The 18057-nt window shown below is 46.0% G+C and overlaps 1 protein-coding gene across 1 annotated transcript in view; it reads left to right on the forward strand.

The window, feature by feature from the left end:
* ofcc1 (orofacial cleft 1 candidate 1) overlaps positions 1-16155 on the forward strand; it is a 43489-nt gene extending 27334 nt beyond the window's left edge. The window contains exons 7-9 of the mRNA XM_056584835.1: positions 10073-10324; positions 15561-15702; positions 15904-16155. Of these exons, the coding sequence (XP_056440810.1) occupies positions 10073-10324; positions 15561-15702; positions 15904-15977 (468 nt within the window). The 3' untranslated portion in view covers positions 15978-16155. The remainder of the gene's footprint in view (positions 1-10072; positions 10325-15560; positions 15703-15903) is intronic.
* The last annotated feature ends 1902 nt before the right edge of the window (positions 16156-18057 follow it).

Raw genomic sequence — 18057 nt, forward strand, 5'->3', positions numbered from 1 at the left:
TCATCTGGGCGCTTTCAGCATTCTCTGTCAACACTTGGCTTCGTCCTTCTACGCCCCCTCGCCCCCCTCCTGCCAACCCCACTCCGTTGTGATTGCTTACCTTGCGGAAGAACATGTTGCAGCATTACCATGGAAAATACGGATTGTTCTACGTAGATAAATTCCGGAAATTTTAACAAGTGAATGGCAACTGGCGTCCCTTGTGTTTAGCGCTCTGCACAGCCACCCAAGACGGTCAGCAGGGAACACGTCTAAATGCATGTATGTCATTATTTGACACTTTAGTATGGTTAAACATGACTATAAATCATTATAAGAACGTTTAGACGTCATGAAAGTCGAAAAAGCATAATAGGTGCTCTTTAATTTATAATCAAAAGAGGAGTCATGACGGATCAATCCAACCGCAAGACGTATTACGTTCCACCATCATATTTGCATGTTCATCTTAGAAAACGAGCGAGGGCACTTTGTTCAGACAGCGAAAGCGTTTTATTCCACTTGTTCCACTGAAGTCACAGGTAATCCTCGGCGAGCTTTGAAGACGGCCCCGCCCGCCTCGACCCCGGGTGACTCCCAGGTTCCCTGAGAAGCAGAGGATCCACCGCCTTGTTTACTGTAGGCAGCGGGTTGGCTTTGTTTAGTGCCGGGATAAAAAAGAGACAGAGATGAGTAACAGCGAATTATCCATATCTTATTTTCCGGGATTATATTTTTTACGCAATCTTGAGTATCTTCAGACACTATCTCACTGCAAAAATCGTTTGTTTTTGTTTTCAAGTCGTTCAATTTATGCAGACTGTAAATAGGAGTCACACGTGCCTCGTTTGTCATCCTCAAAGTCTGATGTTGGTTGGTTAGAGTCTTGTTGCACTGCCCTCACAGTGTGGCTACGATAACTCAGGTTGAAATATGTTTAGACACTGGGCCTTTGCGTCACGGGCACAATAATGAGCAAGAGGGAGAACCCATGTCCAGGGTCTACTTTAGTGTACTAGCAATTTTGTCACTCTGTGCTTGTGTGTGTGTGTCTACCTCAGTATGTGACTCTGTGTGTGTGTGGGTCTGTGTGCCTCACTGCGTGCCAACAGGGCTGTGGTTGCCTTGTCTTGACCATCGGTGCGTTTAACCAGACACAAACCTCTGCTGGAGCCAAATCAGAGGCCCAACGTGGGCCTGTGTGCATCCATGCCGTTTTAAACCCCTTCCAATTATAGCTGCTGACCGTCCCCATATTGGCCAGATTTACAATAACAGCATATCTATTTCCATGATAATGGCTGACATTGGCTAGCCTAGCCATGCGTGTGCGTCGCAGGCCATTATTTATCTGAGCCTGAGCCAGTTCCCACTCACCACAATATGCAAGCGATTTTCAGAGTTACATTTTGTATGTATGTGTGTTTGTGTGCATCATTGCATGCGTGTGTTGGTGTACGTATATGTGTGTGTGTGTGTATGTGTGTGTGTGTGTTTGTATGTGTATATGTTACGGTTAGCATGGGTGTGTGCGTGTGTGTGGGTGTGGGTGTGTGTGTGTGTGTGTGTGTGTGTGTGTTTGTATGTGTATGTGAGAATGGGCGTGTGCAATGTGTGTGTGTGTGTGTGTGTGTTTGTATGTATTTATGTATGCATGTCTCAGGGTGTGTGTTCATGCGTGTGTGTCTACCCCTCCTTGCAATCATCTATGCACATATGCCGGGCCGTTATGAGACCATTACATGGATCACATGGTTACCGCGGTTACATCCACGCGGGGCCACGTTCAAAAGGCCTGGCTGCCTATCGCCTGTGCCTTCACTGTATCCAACACAACACACTGGCCCCTTTTTTTTAAATTGAGGCCAGCTCTGAGGACAGGGTGATGGGGGTGGTGGGGGTGGGGGTGGTGGGGGTGACCCCCGTGCAGCTTAGCAAACCTTTGCCCGCAAAATATCCCCCCTCCCCCCCTCCACACACACACACACACACACACTGTCCACCCAACACCCTCAACTCTCCCTCCACCCTCCACCCCCCACCTCCATGCTTCCCAGCAGCCCGGTGCCTGCGGGCGCTACTGACACGCATGCGCTCTTTCGCTGTGTGGGGCTTTGTCTGCGCGAGTTGGCACTTGTGTGTGTGTGTGTGTGTGACTGTGTGTGCGTGCGTGCGTGTGTGCTTGTGTGTGTGTTTATGCACATGCTTTGCAGTAACCGCTTGTGTTTGAGTCTCTGCAACCGAGTTTGCGTGTTCGCATTTGGCATGCCTGTGTGTGTTTGTGTGTGTAGGTGTGTGTACATGTTATGTAGTTACCGCTTTTGTTTATATGGGTGCATGTGTGTGTTTTTGTGCGCGTGTGTGTGTGTGCCCTTCTGTGTGTGAGAGAGAGAGAGAGAGAGAGAGAGAGAGAGAGAGAGAGAGAGAGAGAGAGAGAGAGAGAGAGAGAGAGAGAGAGAGAGAGAGAGAGAGAGAGAGAGAGAGAGAGAGAGAGAGAGAGAGAGAGAGGTTTTTTTTCTGTAGACAAAAGAGGCATCTCTGTCTAACCCTTCTCTCACTTGGCAATAACGCTTGATGCTCCTTTCTTCTGCGTGGCATGCCTGCTGTACTGTCTCCTATCACTGTTTATGTTTAGATAAAACAAAATCACTGTCAAACGGAGACACAAATAGAATAGAAGGAATGGACTGGCAATATAACCCTGATATAAAAATAAATCCACATTTACAATCATTTAAAGTGTCTGTCGGAGACATTTTTATTATTTTTGTGTGAGAGGAAAATACATAAATGGAATCAATTTCTAGATCATATTTAGAACCGGTGCACACACATGTGTAATCAGCGCTGCGATGTAGTCCATAGACAGCAGAGCATGCACAAACCTGCTGTACCATGGACTACAACTATGGTTGCATATGCTACACTAGCTAGCTACCAAGGTAACGAGCCTGCTGTGGGTCTTTACTCAACCTGAAACCAAGGGACCTGAGACCCATACACAAGATTCATTTCCGCAAAGGGAAACAAAACCTTAAACCGTCCGGATATATAGCTTCTCAGTGGGCATTCAATTTAAACTACAGTACATTTCCCTTGCACATGTCACTCGTTTCCTGACAATCTTTCAATCAACAGTTCAAAGTCATCCTGATCTCTCGATCCCCCTGAGCTCCACCCCTCGAGGTTCCCCTCCACGGTGCACTCTGGCCCCCCCTCTCTCGATCCCAGACCACCCCCTCAACCTCCCCCAGCTCCCCTCTCCCTCCACCGGTCCCCGAGACTCTGACTCCCAGCCACCGCCAGGGCTCCCATGTGCGACTGACACATAAATAACCAGGCCTGTCCGCCACCCAGGCAAATTCAAATGCACCTGTCAACGTGATGAAGCACCCGCCCGCAGGGTAGCATTGTTTACATTTTCACTCCACTCCTCACAAAACTGAGATTCTAATTATTTCTCCCACTGTAAATTAAAGCCAAGTGGGACAGAACAGCAAACCAGGAGGATAAAGACGAGGGGAAAAACAAAAAGGGATAAAAAAAAAAAAAACGAAAAAACTTGCCCCCCCCACCCCGTCTACATATCACTCCCGTTGGGTGGGAGTGATATTTTATAAAATAAAAACCGGAAGGTCAGCAACTTTGGTCTTGAAAAGTGACAGCGAGCGAGCGGGCGAGCGAGCGCGAGGGAGAGAGGAGAGCGTTGGAAGCATTGGCGCCGGCTGCGTCGTCCCCAACCGACTTGTGCGTGTGTACGTGTGTGTGATGTTTGTTTGTTTGTTGGTTGGTTGTTGTTGTTGTTGCTCATTACTAGCACAGGGGTCTGGAGATCCGGGGTAAGCTGGAATACATTATGGAGCCTTTACATTTCATACATAATAATGTGGTGAAACGAGTGCTGCCGCATTATTTGTCACGTCGCTGACAGAAGAGGGAGGGAGGGAGGGAGGGAGGGGGAGAGAGAGAGAGAGATTTAATTAGTCCATAGGCGCATGCAAATGGAAGGTAAAATTAGACATTGTAAAAGAAAAGACTTACGTGTGTGTGTGGTATTCGTGTGTATGTGTGGCGTACGTGTGTGCTTGCATGTGTGTGTGTGTGCATCCGTCTGTGTATGCATATGTGCCCGCTCGCATGTGCGCATGTGTGCATCTGTGTGTGTGTGTGTGTGTGTGCGTCCGATGTGCGTCTCTGTGTGTTTGTGTGAATGGTAATGATGGCTATCTTGTTTGGATCAGTCATCCAGGGATCGGGGGGCTGACAGGCCTGCTTGTGTCCATGCCTTAGGCTCTGGTCCTGGACAGCAGCCAGCACCGGCTCAGGCTGTCTGCCTGCCTGCAGACGGTGCATGAGGCCTTGCCTCCTCCTCTTTTTAACTGACACACACAAAAGGGGGCCACACCGGTGTGTGTGTGTGTGTGGGGGGGGGGGCGTGTGTGTGTGCGTACATGTATATATTTTCATTAATGACACCGTCGCAGAGTAAATGCAGGTATTTACGGCGCTCAGAGACGCATCACGTTTCTCGCTCACTCCCAGTCACGCTTAAATAGCCTTTTTTACCTGGGCGTGCCTTTACCAGTGCATTGGACACACAGAGATACAGGTAGACTCTGGGGCCTTCTTAGTTTTTATTTATTAATCAGTGAGGCAGTGTTCATCCCTTTCCCCTTTGGCAGTGTTTTGGAAACAGTGGAATGGGGAGGGCGCATTAAGGCGGCTGCGGTACACCGGCTGCTGCGATTGGATGAATTTGTTTCTTTCATTATTTTTCGCCGTGTTGTCTTCTGATTGGTCGGTGGGCGTGAAAAGTGGGCCGACTGGTTTTGATTACTAGTCTACGGCCGGGAAAAAAAAAGAAGCAAGAGGGGACTGGGGGGGGGGGGGGGGGGGGAAGGTCATGACAAGGTCACGAGGTCGATTCAAGTTTGGGAACCCAGTGTTGTTATCTGTTGCTGAGGCAACAGCAGGGGGCCGCGGGAGTGGGTGGCAGAGGAAATGTCCTTTTTGCATAATTACAGTCGTCTCCAGATGCTTTATTTACATTTGACATGTCACCAAACACAGTGAAATGTCAGCCGGTGGTATTTTGACAGTCAAGGGCACAGCAGACCCTAATCTAAAATGTGCTTTTCCTCCCCGAGACACGGATGTTATTAGACCGGGCTCTTACTGAGTGGAAAATTACTTTTTTTTAATTCCCAGATACTGTCTGCCCTCTTTTTTAGCTGTTGGTTGTGAGTTTGTATCTTAATTTAGGTATGAATATGGGTCATTTTTTTTTATAGATATATATATCACCAAAACTGTTTTTTTTTCGTTCCTTTTTCAAATGTAGTGCATTTATCCCCTTAATCTCCCAGGCAGTGATGTCTTTTTTAGGGGTTTGGGGGGTGTGGGGGTCTTTTATTTTTTTAAGGCAGAGAAAAAAAACAGTTTAAAATCCCCCTCATGACACATTTCTTTTGGTTTAACATTCTCACACACGACTTAATATGATTGACACGCCAGGCCGTTATATTACAATTCATACGGGGATATTTTATTTATTTCGTATAGGATTTAGCTTAATTCATAGACAATTTTGTATACAGTTCCTATAGGATTTTCCCCTCAAGAATGTCTCGCACCAGGTAGCGGCATTTATATGCAGAGGGCCTTTTATTCCTGCGTTCACACGCGGAAATGATGTGACACAGTGGGTATAAAATCCCAAAATAAAATAGACAGACTATATTTATGCACCGTGGTGTCATGGTGTCTGTCCCATTGCCATCCCCACTTCCCGCATCCACCCCCACCTCCAGAACCACCAACACCACCCCCCACCACCGACACCACCAACCTCCCACCTCAACCCGCCCCCCAACCCGCCTGTGCATTTGCGGTAATGTCTACAAATTCTCAAATTTATGTCCGTGCTGGAAAACATGGTTTGCTGTTTATAGCCCCCCCCCCCCGCCCCCTTCCCCGGCTAAAGGGAAACAAGGGGCCCGTCTCTGCCGATGCCAGTCAAAAGGACTGACGCGGACTCTATCAGATTTCAAAAATACAGGCCCCGACAATAAATCCCGGCTTGATTGGGCCGCAATTGGGTTAGCTCACTTGAATGCTATCTGCTTAACCCACAGCTGGCCCGGCTGCTCCGCGCAGGCAGCGGACCTAAATCAGTCACTTAGTGCCATCGAAATGGGACAATGGCGGAGCAGGGGAGAGGCGAGCACTCAGGGTCCCGGGGACGGGAGCCATGCAGGCTGGGATCGCGTAACGCCATGCCGGGCGGACCCCGGCAGAGCACAAACGGAGAGGAGGAAGGAGGGCGACAGAGGGAGCCCTCCTCCTCCTCCTCCTCCTACTCCTCCTCCTCCCCGTCGTCCTCTTCCTGCTCCTATTCCACTACTTCCTCTTCCTCCTCCTCTTCCTCCTTCTACTTCACCTCCTCCCCCTTATCCTCCTACTCCTCCTCCTCTTCCTCCTCCTCCCCTTTACCCTCCTCCTCCTCCTCCTCCTCCTCCTCCTCCTCCTCCTCCTCCTCCGTCTGACTCCAGACACTGAAACCGCCGCCACCGCGATGTGTTGTGCAGCCGTAGCCGCGTCGTATAGCGTTGCGTGAAATGGCATCAGCCGAAAGCACCCCCCACACACACTTACACAAACGTGCACACACACATCAACAAAATGCATACAGAAACACCTTTTCAGGTCTTTGTCTGGGGTTGTCAGGTGGATTTCACACGGGGATTTTGCGGGTGTCCCCCCGAAAAACCTGACGGAATTAAGAATAAACATTTGCTGAGGCAAACACAGAAATACAGGGAATATATAGAATAAAGACGATATAGACTACCACAGCATTCACAAAGGCTCCAGCATGACATGGTTAACCGGCTGGAAAAGGTGGAACGATTTGTATTCATATGGATATGTACAGTGTTTCCTCGTGTCTTGTTTAGTTATCTCCCATAGTTGGTTTAAACTGTCTGTACAGACCCGTTACATTGCATGCCATTTTTTTAGCTGCGATTTTTTCCAAAGTGGCTGACATTAAGTGCATTCAACAATCGAGGTGCAAGGTAAGAAGGGCAAAAATCATGCGGTTTCATACATTTCATCAAATATGAAGAAATGAGGTTAGAACGCTTAAACTAGTGAAGGGTAATCAGCAGCAACCAAAATTTGTTGTTTCAATACTCAATAATAGAAATGGATACAGTAAAAAAATACTAAAGTAGCCTCCACTTAAAACCCAAAACGTTGATGAGGCTGTGTCAGACAAACAATATCCCTGAACTGCCTTCACTTCTTACAAAAGTCGTTTCTAGTTTGTGTGTGTGTGTGTGTGTGTGTGAGAATTTTTCTCTTAAAACAACCAGCAGTACTCATCAACGGTCCCATTCACACTCTATGAAAACAGAGTGATTGCGGCCCCAGCCTCTAACTCGGTGCCCATTACCTCAGCAGCAGCAGCCAGCAATCAGCCAGCGACACATCGGTTTCCTGCGCCCTTCCTAAAACTCAGGACCCCCTTCCAGGAGGGCGATTACTCTAATGAGTGTCCAATTACAGATTTAAAAAAAAGGTGTCCTCCTCCACTTTGCCTAAATGTTTGCGCCTGGTCTTCTTCTTCTTTTTAACTTCTCTGCACTTGTTTTTTCTGTGTTGTTTTTTTCTGTGGATTTTTTCTTTTTCGGTTGTTGTTGTTGACATTTCGACAACAGTGCCCTTCTCCCCGCCCGGCCCAGTGTCGTTGCGCAGCTCCAAACCACGTCTCTAATTACAAGAGCCGTAATGGCCGCCTCTGTTTTCGCAGGAAAGTGCCTAGAGTTGTGTTTTGCGCTAAGCGTTTAGAAGTGCGGCGGTGACATTGATTCACCGCCAAATTACGCCTCTCCTTCAAAGTGACCCTGCCACTCAAAGCCCCCCCTTCCCTCCAACCTCCCCCCCCTAACCCCCCCCCCCCCCCCCACACACACACACACATATGCACTCCTCAACTAGTCCTCTGTTTTCTTAAACCTATCATAATTACTGAGCCAATTACGGGAGGGGGGGGGGTGAGGTCACCTTGAGTTTTAAAAACTTGGGTTGAAAACTTCCAACTGGATTGCATGTCTCCGCCCGAAGTGTTGTATGTCATACAATATATATGTGTACATTCGTATGAATGAGTGATGTATACCGGTTAGACCTGGTTGACACCGGCCTGTTGAGTGGAGGAAGGCTATGGTGTTGGCTTTTTTAACTGAACACAATTTTCGTTTGTTTTCTGTATTCAAGTTCTCACTGTTAAATATCTCTGTACGGCGGAGGGATATCATGTTTAAAGTTCTGGGGTTAAACTAACGGCCTGAAATCGACTGCCCATTTGTGCCAATGGAGCCTAAATGCTAGCAAACGGTTTTTTTCTTGATATTAGCCAACTTGAACAATTGGAGATAAATTACAAAACGAAAAAGTAATCAAATAAAACTTAAGCTTGTTAAAAGCAATTACCTTTTTGTTTGGCAAGCATTCAGTAATTGCTGACTTAAAAAATATTTAAAAGTCCCCATAGAGAATGTACTGGGTAAAGTAGGAGGAGCTATGATGACATCACTTGCGAGGTCTCATGCTATAACTAGGTTCCTGTCCTGAGAACACAGACAGGAAGTGGACCCTGGCTCCCAGAAACCCCAGCAAATGTTATTGATGCGATAAGCCTTAGTTACAAGACTCATGTTTTTGTGGTGTGTGTGCACTTTCGTGTGTGTGTGTGTGTGTGTGTGTGTGTGTGTGTGTGTGTGTGTGTGTGTGTGTGTGTGTGTGTGTGTGTGTGTGTGTGTGTGTGTGTGTGTGTGTGTGTGTGTGTGTGTGTGTGTGTGAGTGAGTGGCTTCTGTCTTTTCAGTTCATCTGATGTGGAGGCTAAACAACGCTAATGCATGTAATCAGTAGCCATTACAGGCAGACACTGTTTTAGGAGAGAGAATGTGTGTCTGTGTGTGCGTGTGTCTGTGTGAGAGTGTGTGTGTGTGTGTGCATGAGTACATGCAAATGTGTGTGTGTGAGTGTATGTGTTAACACGTGCATGCATGTGTGTGTGAGTCTGCGTCAGAGAGCGAGCGAGGGAGCTTCCATGATCTTCACACATGGATGACTTCGAGTTACATGACCTATATAACATGTTACACGCTCTGCTTGCTCCCCGTGTCTCACCCTAATAGAGAAGGGCAGTGTATTACAGGTGCAGAGTGCAACACACACACACTCACACACACACACACACACACACACACACACACACACACACAGATGCATAAATATCTATGCCACCATCCATCTCATGCGCATGCATGATCTCGAACATAACCTGATATTTTACCTGTTAGTGATCAGCCCCCATAGGACCTGCACCCACTCAGGCATTAACAGCTTTATGAATTGGACACTGCTGGTGCATATCTAGTGACTTTGGTGTGTATGTTTAGCCTATATAAGCGCCTATCATAGGGGGGAGGGGGGGAGGGGGGGAGGGGGTCCGATGTGACTGACTATAGCATGTTGAGGCCCACTGCTGGTTTGGCAGCATTGTTGGTTTGAATGAAAAGGTCATCATCACCATCCAAAAGCAAATGCGGTGAGCATTAGCCTAATGCAAATGCATTATGAAACGGTGGCTTGAAAAGCTTCCAAGGGCCTTCTGCCTTAATAAGCGTTTTTGGTGGAAAGACAGTCAAATAGTTTATAAAAGGTCAAGGAATCGTTAGAGCAGGAGGAAAAAAGGCTGTTTGCTAGCTTAGCCTTTGTTGAAGGTTAAGTGATAGTTACGTGTGAACATGGTTTAGATAAAACATGGTATTGTCTGTACAGTACTTTACTGTAAGCCAAATGAACTACAAGACATTTCCGTGATAACTACAGTTCTATTCAAGACGTATTACTTTCTACAATTAACATCAACATCATAAAAAACACTGTCGTCATTTTCTTAAATGGGGGTGATAGAGACTTTCTCATCGCCACCCTCACCCTTCACTTCCAACCCTTACACGTGTGTGTGTGTGTGTTTGCGTGCGTGCGTGCATGCGTACGTGCGGGCGTGTACCCCTCCAGGTAGCGGTCAGCGACTACATCTGGGCAGGAAAGGAAGAGGAAGAGAGCCCCACGTCCGTGCCTGTCTCCGGCGACACCGCCTCAGCCTGGATTGGTGGTGGTGGTGGTGTTGGCGGTCACGGTGGTGGTCGTGTCCCATACGCAGCAGGTGGCGAGCTCAGCACCCACGTGTCCATCTACACCCTGTACCGGAGCGGCCTCCGTCAGCGGTACCGCCACTTCCTGCGGCAGGCGGACGGCAGCATCGTAGAGGTGAGAGGCACGCCCGTCTTCATTCGTTCTTCGGTCCACACACACGTCCATGTTGACGTTAAGCAGACACTTTGGTTACCCTTCAAAATAAGGGGACATTAATGACCCATTACGTAGCATTGGTTTACGCAATGATCAATGCCCTGGTAAATGAAGTATACATTAATACCTAATTTAACATGAAGACCCTTAGACTTTCCTTTGAGTTGGACTTGGAGCATGTCAGCGGGTTTAGCAGTCGTAAGCATCTAACACCGTTACACTGGCAGGGATGTTATTCCAAATGATTCAGTCATTTGCCTGAGATTAGAAAGTGAAAGTACACATTTTCCTAATCACTAAAAGTTTCTTAAATCCCAAATTGGTACAGATGTGACAGAACGAGCCGCCTTGAGCTGGACGATGTCGGTTGAAGATGCAGGATACGCTTTGTAAGATGCAGAAATGTCAACACACAAATACGTGCTTATAAAGAGAGGGATAGCGAGAGAGGGAGTGAGAGCATAATAGGGAGAAAAGGTGAAGAAAAACAAAAGTTTAAGGAAAATCTTTATTTCTGATTAGTGCACATCTATCCGTTTGTGAGATGTGATGGGACAGAGAGGGACTCTCTTTTTCTCTCTTTCTATAAACCATTACTTAAAAAGGGCATCAAATAGAGACACTGGTGCAAGTATGTCTTACAGGTATATGGATGCTCTTCTAGACCTGAGGGAGAGGCCCAGTAAAAAGGGGAAGAGCTTGGTTAAGAAAACCGATAACATAATGTTATATGAGCTGATCCCACAGTAAAAAATATCGTATTCTTTCATTGTATCCGTGACAAACACACACACACACACACACACACACACACACACACACACACACACACACACACACACACACACACACACACACACACACACACACACACACACACACACACACACACACAGTCAGGCCCAAACACACACACACACACACACACACACACACACACACACACACACACACACACACACACACACACACACACATGTATGCACGCACACATACACACTTTCAGGAAGATGGATATATTTTTATATATATAAATAAATACTAGTTTTATGTACAGAGTGATCTCCAGGAATCACCATAGGGCATGCCTGGCACTTGCGAGAACATTTGAGATGATTATATTATGGTTTTATGTAACCCTGGCAGAGCGATGCTCACGGCAGGGCGGATGCAGAATGCATATGTGTGTGTGTGTGTATATCCCCGCCCCCCCGCCTGACGTAAGGTGACAGCTTGACGCAGACAATAGAATAACCAGGGAGATAATGTTAAAAAAATACACTAAATAAAATAAAATGTAATAAAATAGCCAATAAAAAGAAACTGTTGAAAATACTGTATGTATATATAGAGAGAATTTATATATTTTGGTGTAGAGGTCCAGTCTCTCTCTCTCTCTCTCTCTCTCTCTCTCTCTCTCTCTCTCTCTCTCTCTCTCTCTCTCCCTCTTTAAATTGAGTTTAAAGCCACATTTTGTGTTTTTTCCAATTACGTTTATTCCTTTTTTTGCTTATCCAAATGCGGTTACGTTCCAAATGTGTCGCACTGCGATCGCGATCGTGAAGTCAGATTAGGAGGCAAACATTACATTTACATTTAGGATGTATGATTTAGAGAAATAAAATAAAAACGAAAACGCATCACACTTTTAAACATAGGCCGACACCGTCTCCAGGAACCGTGAAATGAGACAGCGATGGTAAAATGACAGCGAGAGAGACAGTATTTAATTTGGGCTCCGTTTGGTTTGGCAAAACATGACTCGGTTGCCCGGTTAGGAGTCGTTTAAAGTGAGCAATTAAACTATTTAAGTAGTCGTTATGTGTTTACTGAGGGAATATTGACGGATGGCTCATTTCCTCTGAGGAGCCTAGTTTAAGCAGAGGTGTCCTGGACAGCCGGGCCCGCGGGGGGCCCCTGTTCCTCCCTTAGATTAACATGGCCACAGCTCCCGGGGCCCTGCGAGGTTTACACAATACCCACACTACCGACAGCCGGAATTAGGCTAAACGAATAAGTCGAAAAGCAAGCCCTGCGAGTGATGCCCGGAGCCACGTTCCCCAGCATTACACTGTTTGGAGAGCAGAAATGAAGAAGAAGAAGGAGAAGATTAAAGATTAAAAACAAACTGGTGTGTCCTGTTTGAGAGAGAGAGAGAGAGAGGGAGAGAGAGAGAGAGAGAGGGAGAGAGAGAGGGAGAGAGGGAGAGAGAGAGAGAGAGAGGGAGAGGGAATGAGAGAGAGAGAGCGAGTGTTGCTTGAACATATCAAAATGATAACCTTGCTGTTTAATCAACCGTTGTTGAACTAGGTTTGTTGGGTGAATATTCTGCTCTAATTTGCATTTCTTTTACCGAATTGCACATAACATTCACAAAACAAAAGTAAATATTAATGACGCATCATTTGCTGTATCCCTTACGGCGGCCATCCTGCAGTATTGACCACGTCGGAGCAAAAAAAGTTCCGGATGAGTAACAACAATAGAAAAAGGAAAGTTTAAGCAACGTTTTTTTCCCATCAGTGTTTCAAATAAAAGACATTAAAGGTAAAGCGAGGCTCATTACCTATAAACAGATGTTCCCCAGCTGCATCTCGCAGACATTTCCACAGCGGCGAACAACTGCTTGGGCCGAAATTGCAGGGGGAAACGCGTCTTGTATAACCCAGGACCCTGGCGAAGAGGCCCCGTAACGGCTGAGTCTGAAAAAAAAAGACACGCAAGCAAACACAAAAACAAGATGGCTGATGCACAAATGAAATGCAGGCAAAGTCATTATCTTCCCCACTAAAACCACAGTGGGTTTATGTCCCTCTGCGTGGCGCGTACCTTGCGGGCGTCGTGCTTTTAAGTGTCGTCGGACTTATAAAACGATGGGACGAGCCAACTGTGCTCCTTCGACGTCTCGCCTTCTCCTCCATATGGGAGAAAGGCAGCATATGTGGGGAACTGGCACGGCTTCTGTAAAACTTCCATTAAAGATGCACAACTAAGACTCTGCCAGCTTGAATATTACCTCTCGCTGCAAATTTATTTATGGTTTGGGAAAAGCGCTGAGGAGGGGTGTTTTGAGTGTGTGCGAGTGTGTGAAGAGAGGAGCGCTTCCTCCCCTGCAAATTTGCTTTCCTGTGGTTCTTTATTTTATGTTATTTATTTAATTTTTTTTGTTATCGCGTTTGAACAGTGTTGTCAGCACTTATCGGCATTATTAGAGCCATGACATTAATTTACATGATGTTTTTAATTGTAATGTAATGTAAAAATAATGATAATAATAATTGCCCTGGCTAGATTGACACTGTCGCTCAAGAGATGAGGATTTATAGGCCATAATTACAATTAAGGATTCCATGCAGCGCTGTTTAATTTTATAATGATGGTTACGATGACGGTGACGAAGATGATGATGATGAAGGGGGCTGCTGATGAGCAAAAAGCAGGGATAAATACCAGCGCAGTGAAAGCATTTGTGTGTGTGTGTGTGTGTGTGTGTGTGTGTGTGTGTGTGTGTGTGTGTGTGTGTGTGTGTGTGTGTGTGTGTGTGTGTGTGTGTGTGTGTGTGTGTGTGTGTGTGTGTGTGTGTGTGTGTGTGTGTATCGTGTTGCCTATAATAATCAGTGCCGTTAACTCTCTCATTATTAATGACCTAGTGGCCGCGGCTTCCTGTGACTCAGGCCCAGCGTCTGTCTCCACAGGGCAGCACTCCCTCGCCGGACCAATATTGACCTAATTTCCCATTCAGATAATATGAAGGAGTTAACCTTTCAGAGGAACACCTCGCAGCAACAATAATTGACAAACGGCCGTCTGACTACCCCTCTCGCTGTAATTACTGCAGCGCGCGGCTTCAGAAATATGACTGATTTATACAGAGCATGAGTGATCTCTGTCTGCTGTCTCCCTCCTTCTCTCTCTCGCTCTCTCTTGTTCTCTGGCTCTCTCTCTCACTCTTCTCTCTCTCTCTCTCTCTCACTCGCTCTCTCTGTCTCTGTGTGTGTGTGTGTGTGTGTGTGCGCGCGCGTGTGTGTGTGTGTGAATTCTTTCTGTTGACTTTGTCCTTTGTGTTTATTGGGGTATGTCGGTAGATGAGAGAGAGAGATACAATAGATGGGGACGAGGTGTAGTAAAATGAGAGAAAGCGAGAGAGATCGTCCTTCACATGTGTTGAAGAGATGAATGCCTCCCTGGCAGCCATGTCTGCTAAGCAGGAAGATCTTCTCTAAAGCACACCACATATAATTAACTGGCAGGTTTAAACTGGTTTCAAATGAAGAAGCTCTCATTCTCATGTTCGCTCAACTGCCTCTGTGTTCCACCTCTCTGCGACTTTATAAACGGACCGAGGCAACGTTTTTTAACTTGATAGCGCCGTGGTATACTTGTAAGTGGTAGCGTGTTGTGGAAGGCAATTCACTCATGTTTCCTCTTTGTGTCAAGAAAATTGCATGCATGTTTTTTCTCTCTCAATTCAAAATGTTTTTATTCACTTTATGTTTTCTAACAGAAAGGTGAGTATGACTTGATACCACAGTACATAAGTAGGCCGGAGTGAGGGCACTACATTTGCTCTGAGGCGGTTTTCGAAAGGTGCAGTTGTCACCAAGTGTATGTGTGTGTGTTCCTCCTGGGAGTGTGAGCGTATGCAGCAGGCCCAGAGTCAGAGACTAAATGACAACTCTGCTCCCAGGCCCTCTGGGAGAATACCAGCTCTGCCAATCAGAGTCCTTGTCAGGCAGCGCGAAAGTTCAGCTTCTCTCACACTCTAAGAATCGCGGCTCCTCATGCTATGTGGGATGTGTTGGTGCACAGGCTATAATAAAATAGAAACACAAAATAGACAATAAACTATGTGTTCAGATATGATTATAGATGTAATAATTTATCTAGAATGATAACCTCCGTATATTTTTTCATTTGTGTATAGTGACTAATTTAGTTGCTTCTGTAGTTGGTGTTTAGTTGCTCATAATTAGCATAATGAACCGACTACTACTGCCATTACGATAGCTACTGCAAAAAGCAAAATCTACTTATACTAAAATTATAAAATAATAATGCAATACACACGACGACACAATGCTTCACAAGAAAGGTCAATAGAAATAAACACAATGTCCTAAAATTACTGGTCAAACAGTACAGACCTATCAGTGCAGTCAATTTATTTTCCTGATGCGTTTCATTTTTCCTCAAGGTGATTGGTGATATAGAGGGCGCTGATACCAGATGCAACATGGGGCCACAACTCACTAACCTGGGCTTCCATTGTCAAAAGGACGAAGAAGAAGGCTCAAGCATCCACCAACACGTTCAGAAGAGGAGGAAGCCATTTTGGAGTGAGTGCCAGGTCCCTGAGGGGTTGTGTATTAGGGGAGATTTAAATGACATTATAATTTACGTCAAGACAATCTGGATAAACTCTTCAAAAGCATGTGCCCTTAAGTTTGATTGGCAGTAAGGGCTTTTTTTCTTGTATTGATTTAATTGGGTTTTTTATCTAACTGTATTTTTACTTGTTGGTTGTTTCTTCCCCACAGGATCCCACCGTGTTGAGCCAATAGGAGAGAGTGGGTGTGGCTTTAATTTGGAACTACAAGAGCTGAGCCGATGATGTTAATACATTGTTAGCAGGAGCAGGTGTTGTCTATATCTATATATTTATTTATTTATTTAGTCATATTTATATGGCATCCTCAATCTCTATGTACAAACATATGGCATAGTAAACCACTTGACATTTATTTTCCTTAGGAGGGTTGTTGATAACAATACAATACCCAGTGCAAATTAAAGCCTTCTATCTACATTGATGTTAATGCCTTATTTATTTCAAAACTATAATTTAACAAAATGTGTGTGTTAGACTCAAGGCAATCTTAGAAACAGTAGTCTATACTAGATAATAGCTTCATCAAAGTATGAACCATTTTGTGACATAGAAAACAAAAATGGTCAGCAGACGCGCTGCGCTGCCCAGACACGGTGAAATATGCAGATTCCCAAAGTCACTAATCGCTAGATGAATGATAAAATACCAATATTTGGTCCACGTCAAGCGGGATAATATCCAGGGCGGAGTGATGCCTATCGGTGATGTGTCCTCTGGCCCGTGCTCACCGTAATGAAGCAGCTCACAAATCAGGCCGTAATGGCCGCCTACTTACACATATTGTTAATTAAAGGTTGTGAGCTTATTAGCATGTGTCTCCGGCACGGGGCGAGGAGGAGGTTCCGCAGCGGCAGTGGGGGTCTGCCGGTGTCGCCGAAGAGCAGGGTTGTAAAGGTTTTATAGATAGCTAACCTATCATACTAAACCCATAGCCCCCCTAAAATGGGATCTTAATAACCTGTCATTTTCATTGATGATGATTCTCCCTTTATGGGCGGCCATTATGGATCAAGTTCTGTGGCCTGGGCGGGGAAGGGTGATGGCGGGCATTTGGGATTGTCGTTATGGGCGGGGGACGACGGGGGGCTGGGGGACGACGACTTACTTTGGCCTTGAGGTTGATGGCTGCTCGGCCCCTTGTATTAATTGCACACACAATCATGCACACACACACACACACACACACACACACGCCCGGCACAAAAAACACATGCACATACGCACAATCCCAAGCATATACACATACCTTACCCTACCTAAATCAAAAGCGAATCAAGCGTTCAAAACCAGGGATTGTTTGTCAAAACCGTGCGCTCCTCGCGGCTAATGACATTGGGAGCCCGGGTTTATCTCCGTTGTGTTTTCAGCGTTGGGACAGGATGTGTGACGCTGTCTGTCGTATGACAATGGCCAGAGCCCTGCAGAGCTAATGCGCTCCAATTAGAGATCACTCCATTAACAGTGACAGAGCTACACCCACCGATTCAATCAGGCCCCCTAATGAACGCTAAGCAGAGACCCTGGCTCTCCGAGATGACAGGAAGCCCTGCTCGCTCTCTCTTTCTACCCCCTCCCTCTCGCCGTCCCTCTCTCCTGTCTGCCTGTCTGTCTGCCTGAATGTCTGCCCTTCCTTTCATCCGTCTCTCTGTCTGATTTGAATCTCTCCGTCCCGCCTCTCTGACTGCCTGCTTGTCGTTCCTTTCTTGGGGTCTATCTATCTGTCTGGCTGTCTGTCAGGCTGTATGTCGGATTGCTTTCCTGTTTGCCTCTCTGTCTGTGTGTCTGCCTACTTTCCTGTCTGTCTGCTGGTCTGTCTGTCTGTCTGTATGTCTGTCTTTATCTGCCCACCTGCCTCGGTCTTCTATCTTCTTTCTTTTTATTTCAATTCTCTTCAGGTCTTTGTTGTCGGTGTTTTCCTCTCTGCGGCGCTTGACGACAAAACTGTTTGTCGTCAAGGTCACATTTTCAGAATGGAACAACACAGCAAAGCAAAGAGTGATACATATTCCATCGGCCCGGGCGTTTGTTTTGATATGTTAAAATGGGTTTGATATGTTAATAAGCCACCCATTCGTCCTCCCTGGCTATTGTTCTTTTTCACTTCCTGGTTTACTTTGTGTGTGCTTTTGTGGAAGTGTTTCATCTATTCATCAGCGGCAAAACTATGCCCCCCCTACACACACAAACACTGACACACACACAAAAATACACACCCCAAAATATTTTTCAGTTGCTACTCTCCAACATAAAGTGGGAATGGGACAAAAGGTATTTCAACGGTTCAAATATTTGATTGTTAATG

The sequence above is a fragment of the Gadus chalcogrammus genome, chromosome 23, assembly GCF_026213295.1.
Source record: "Gadus chalcogrammus isolate NIFS_2021 chromosome 23, NIFS_Gcha_1.0, whole genome shotgun sequence".
Taxonomy (NCBI): Eukaryota; Metazoa; Chordata; class Actinopteri; order Gadiformes; family Gadidae; genus Gadus; species Gadus chalcogrammus.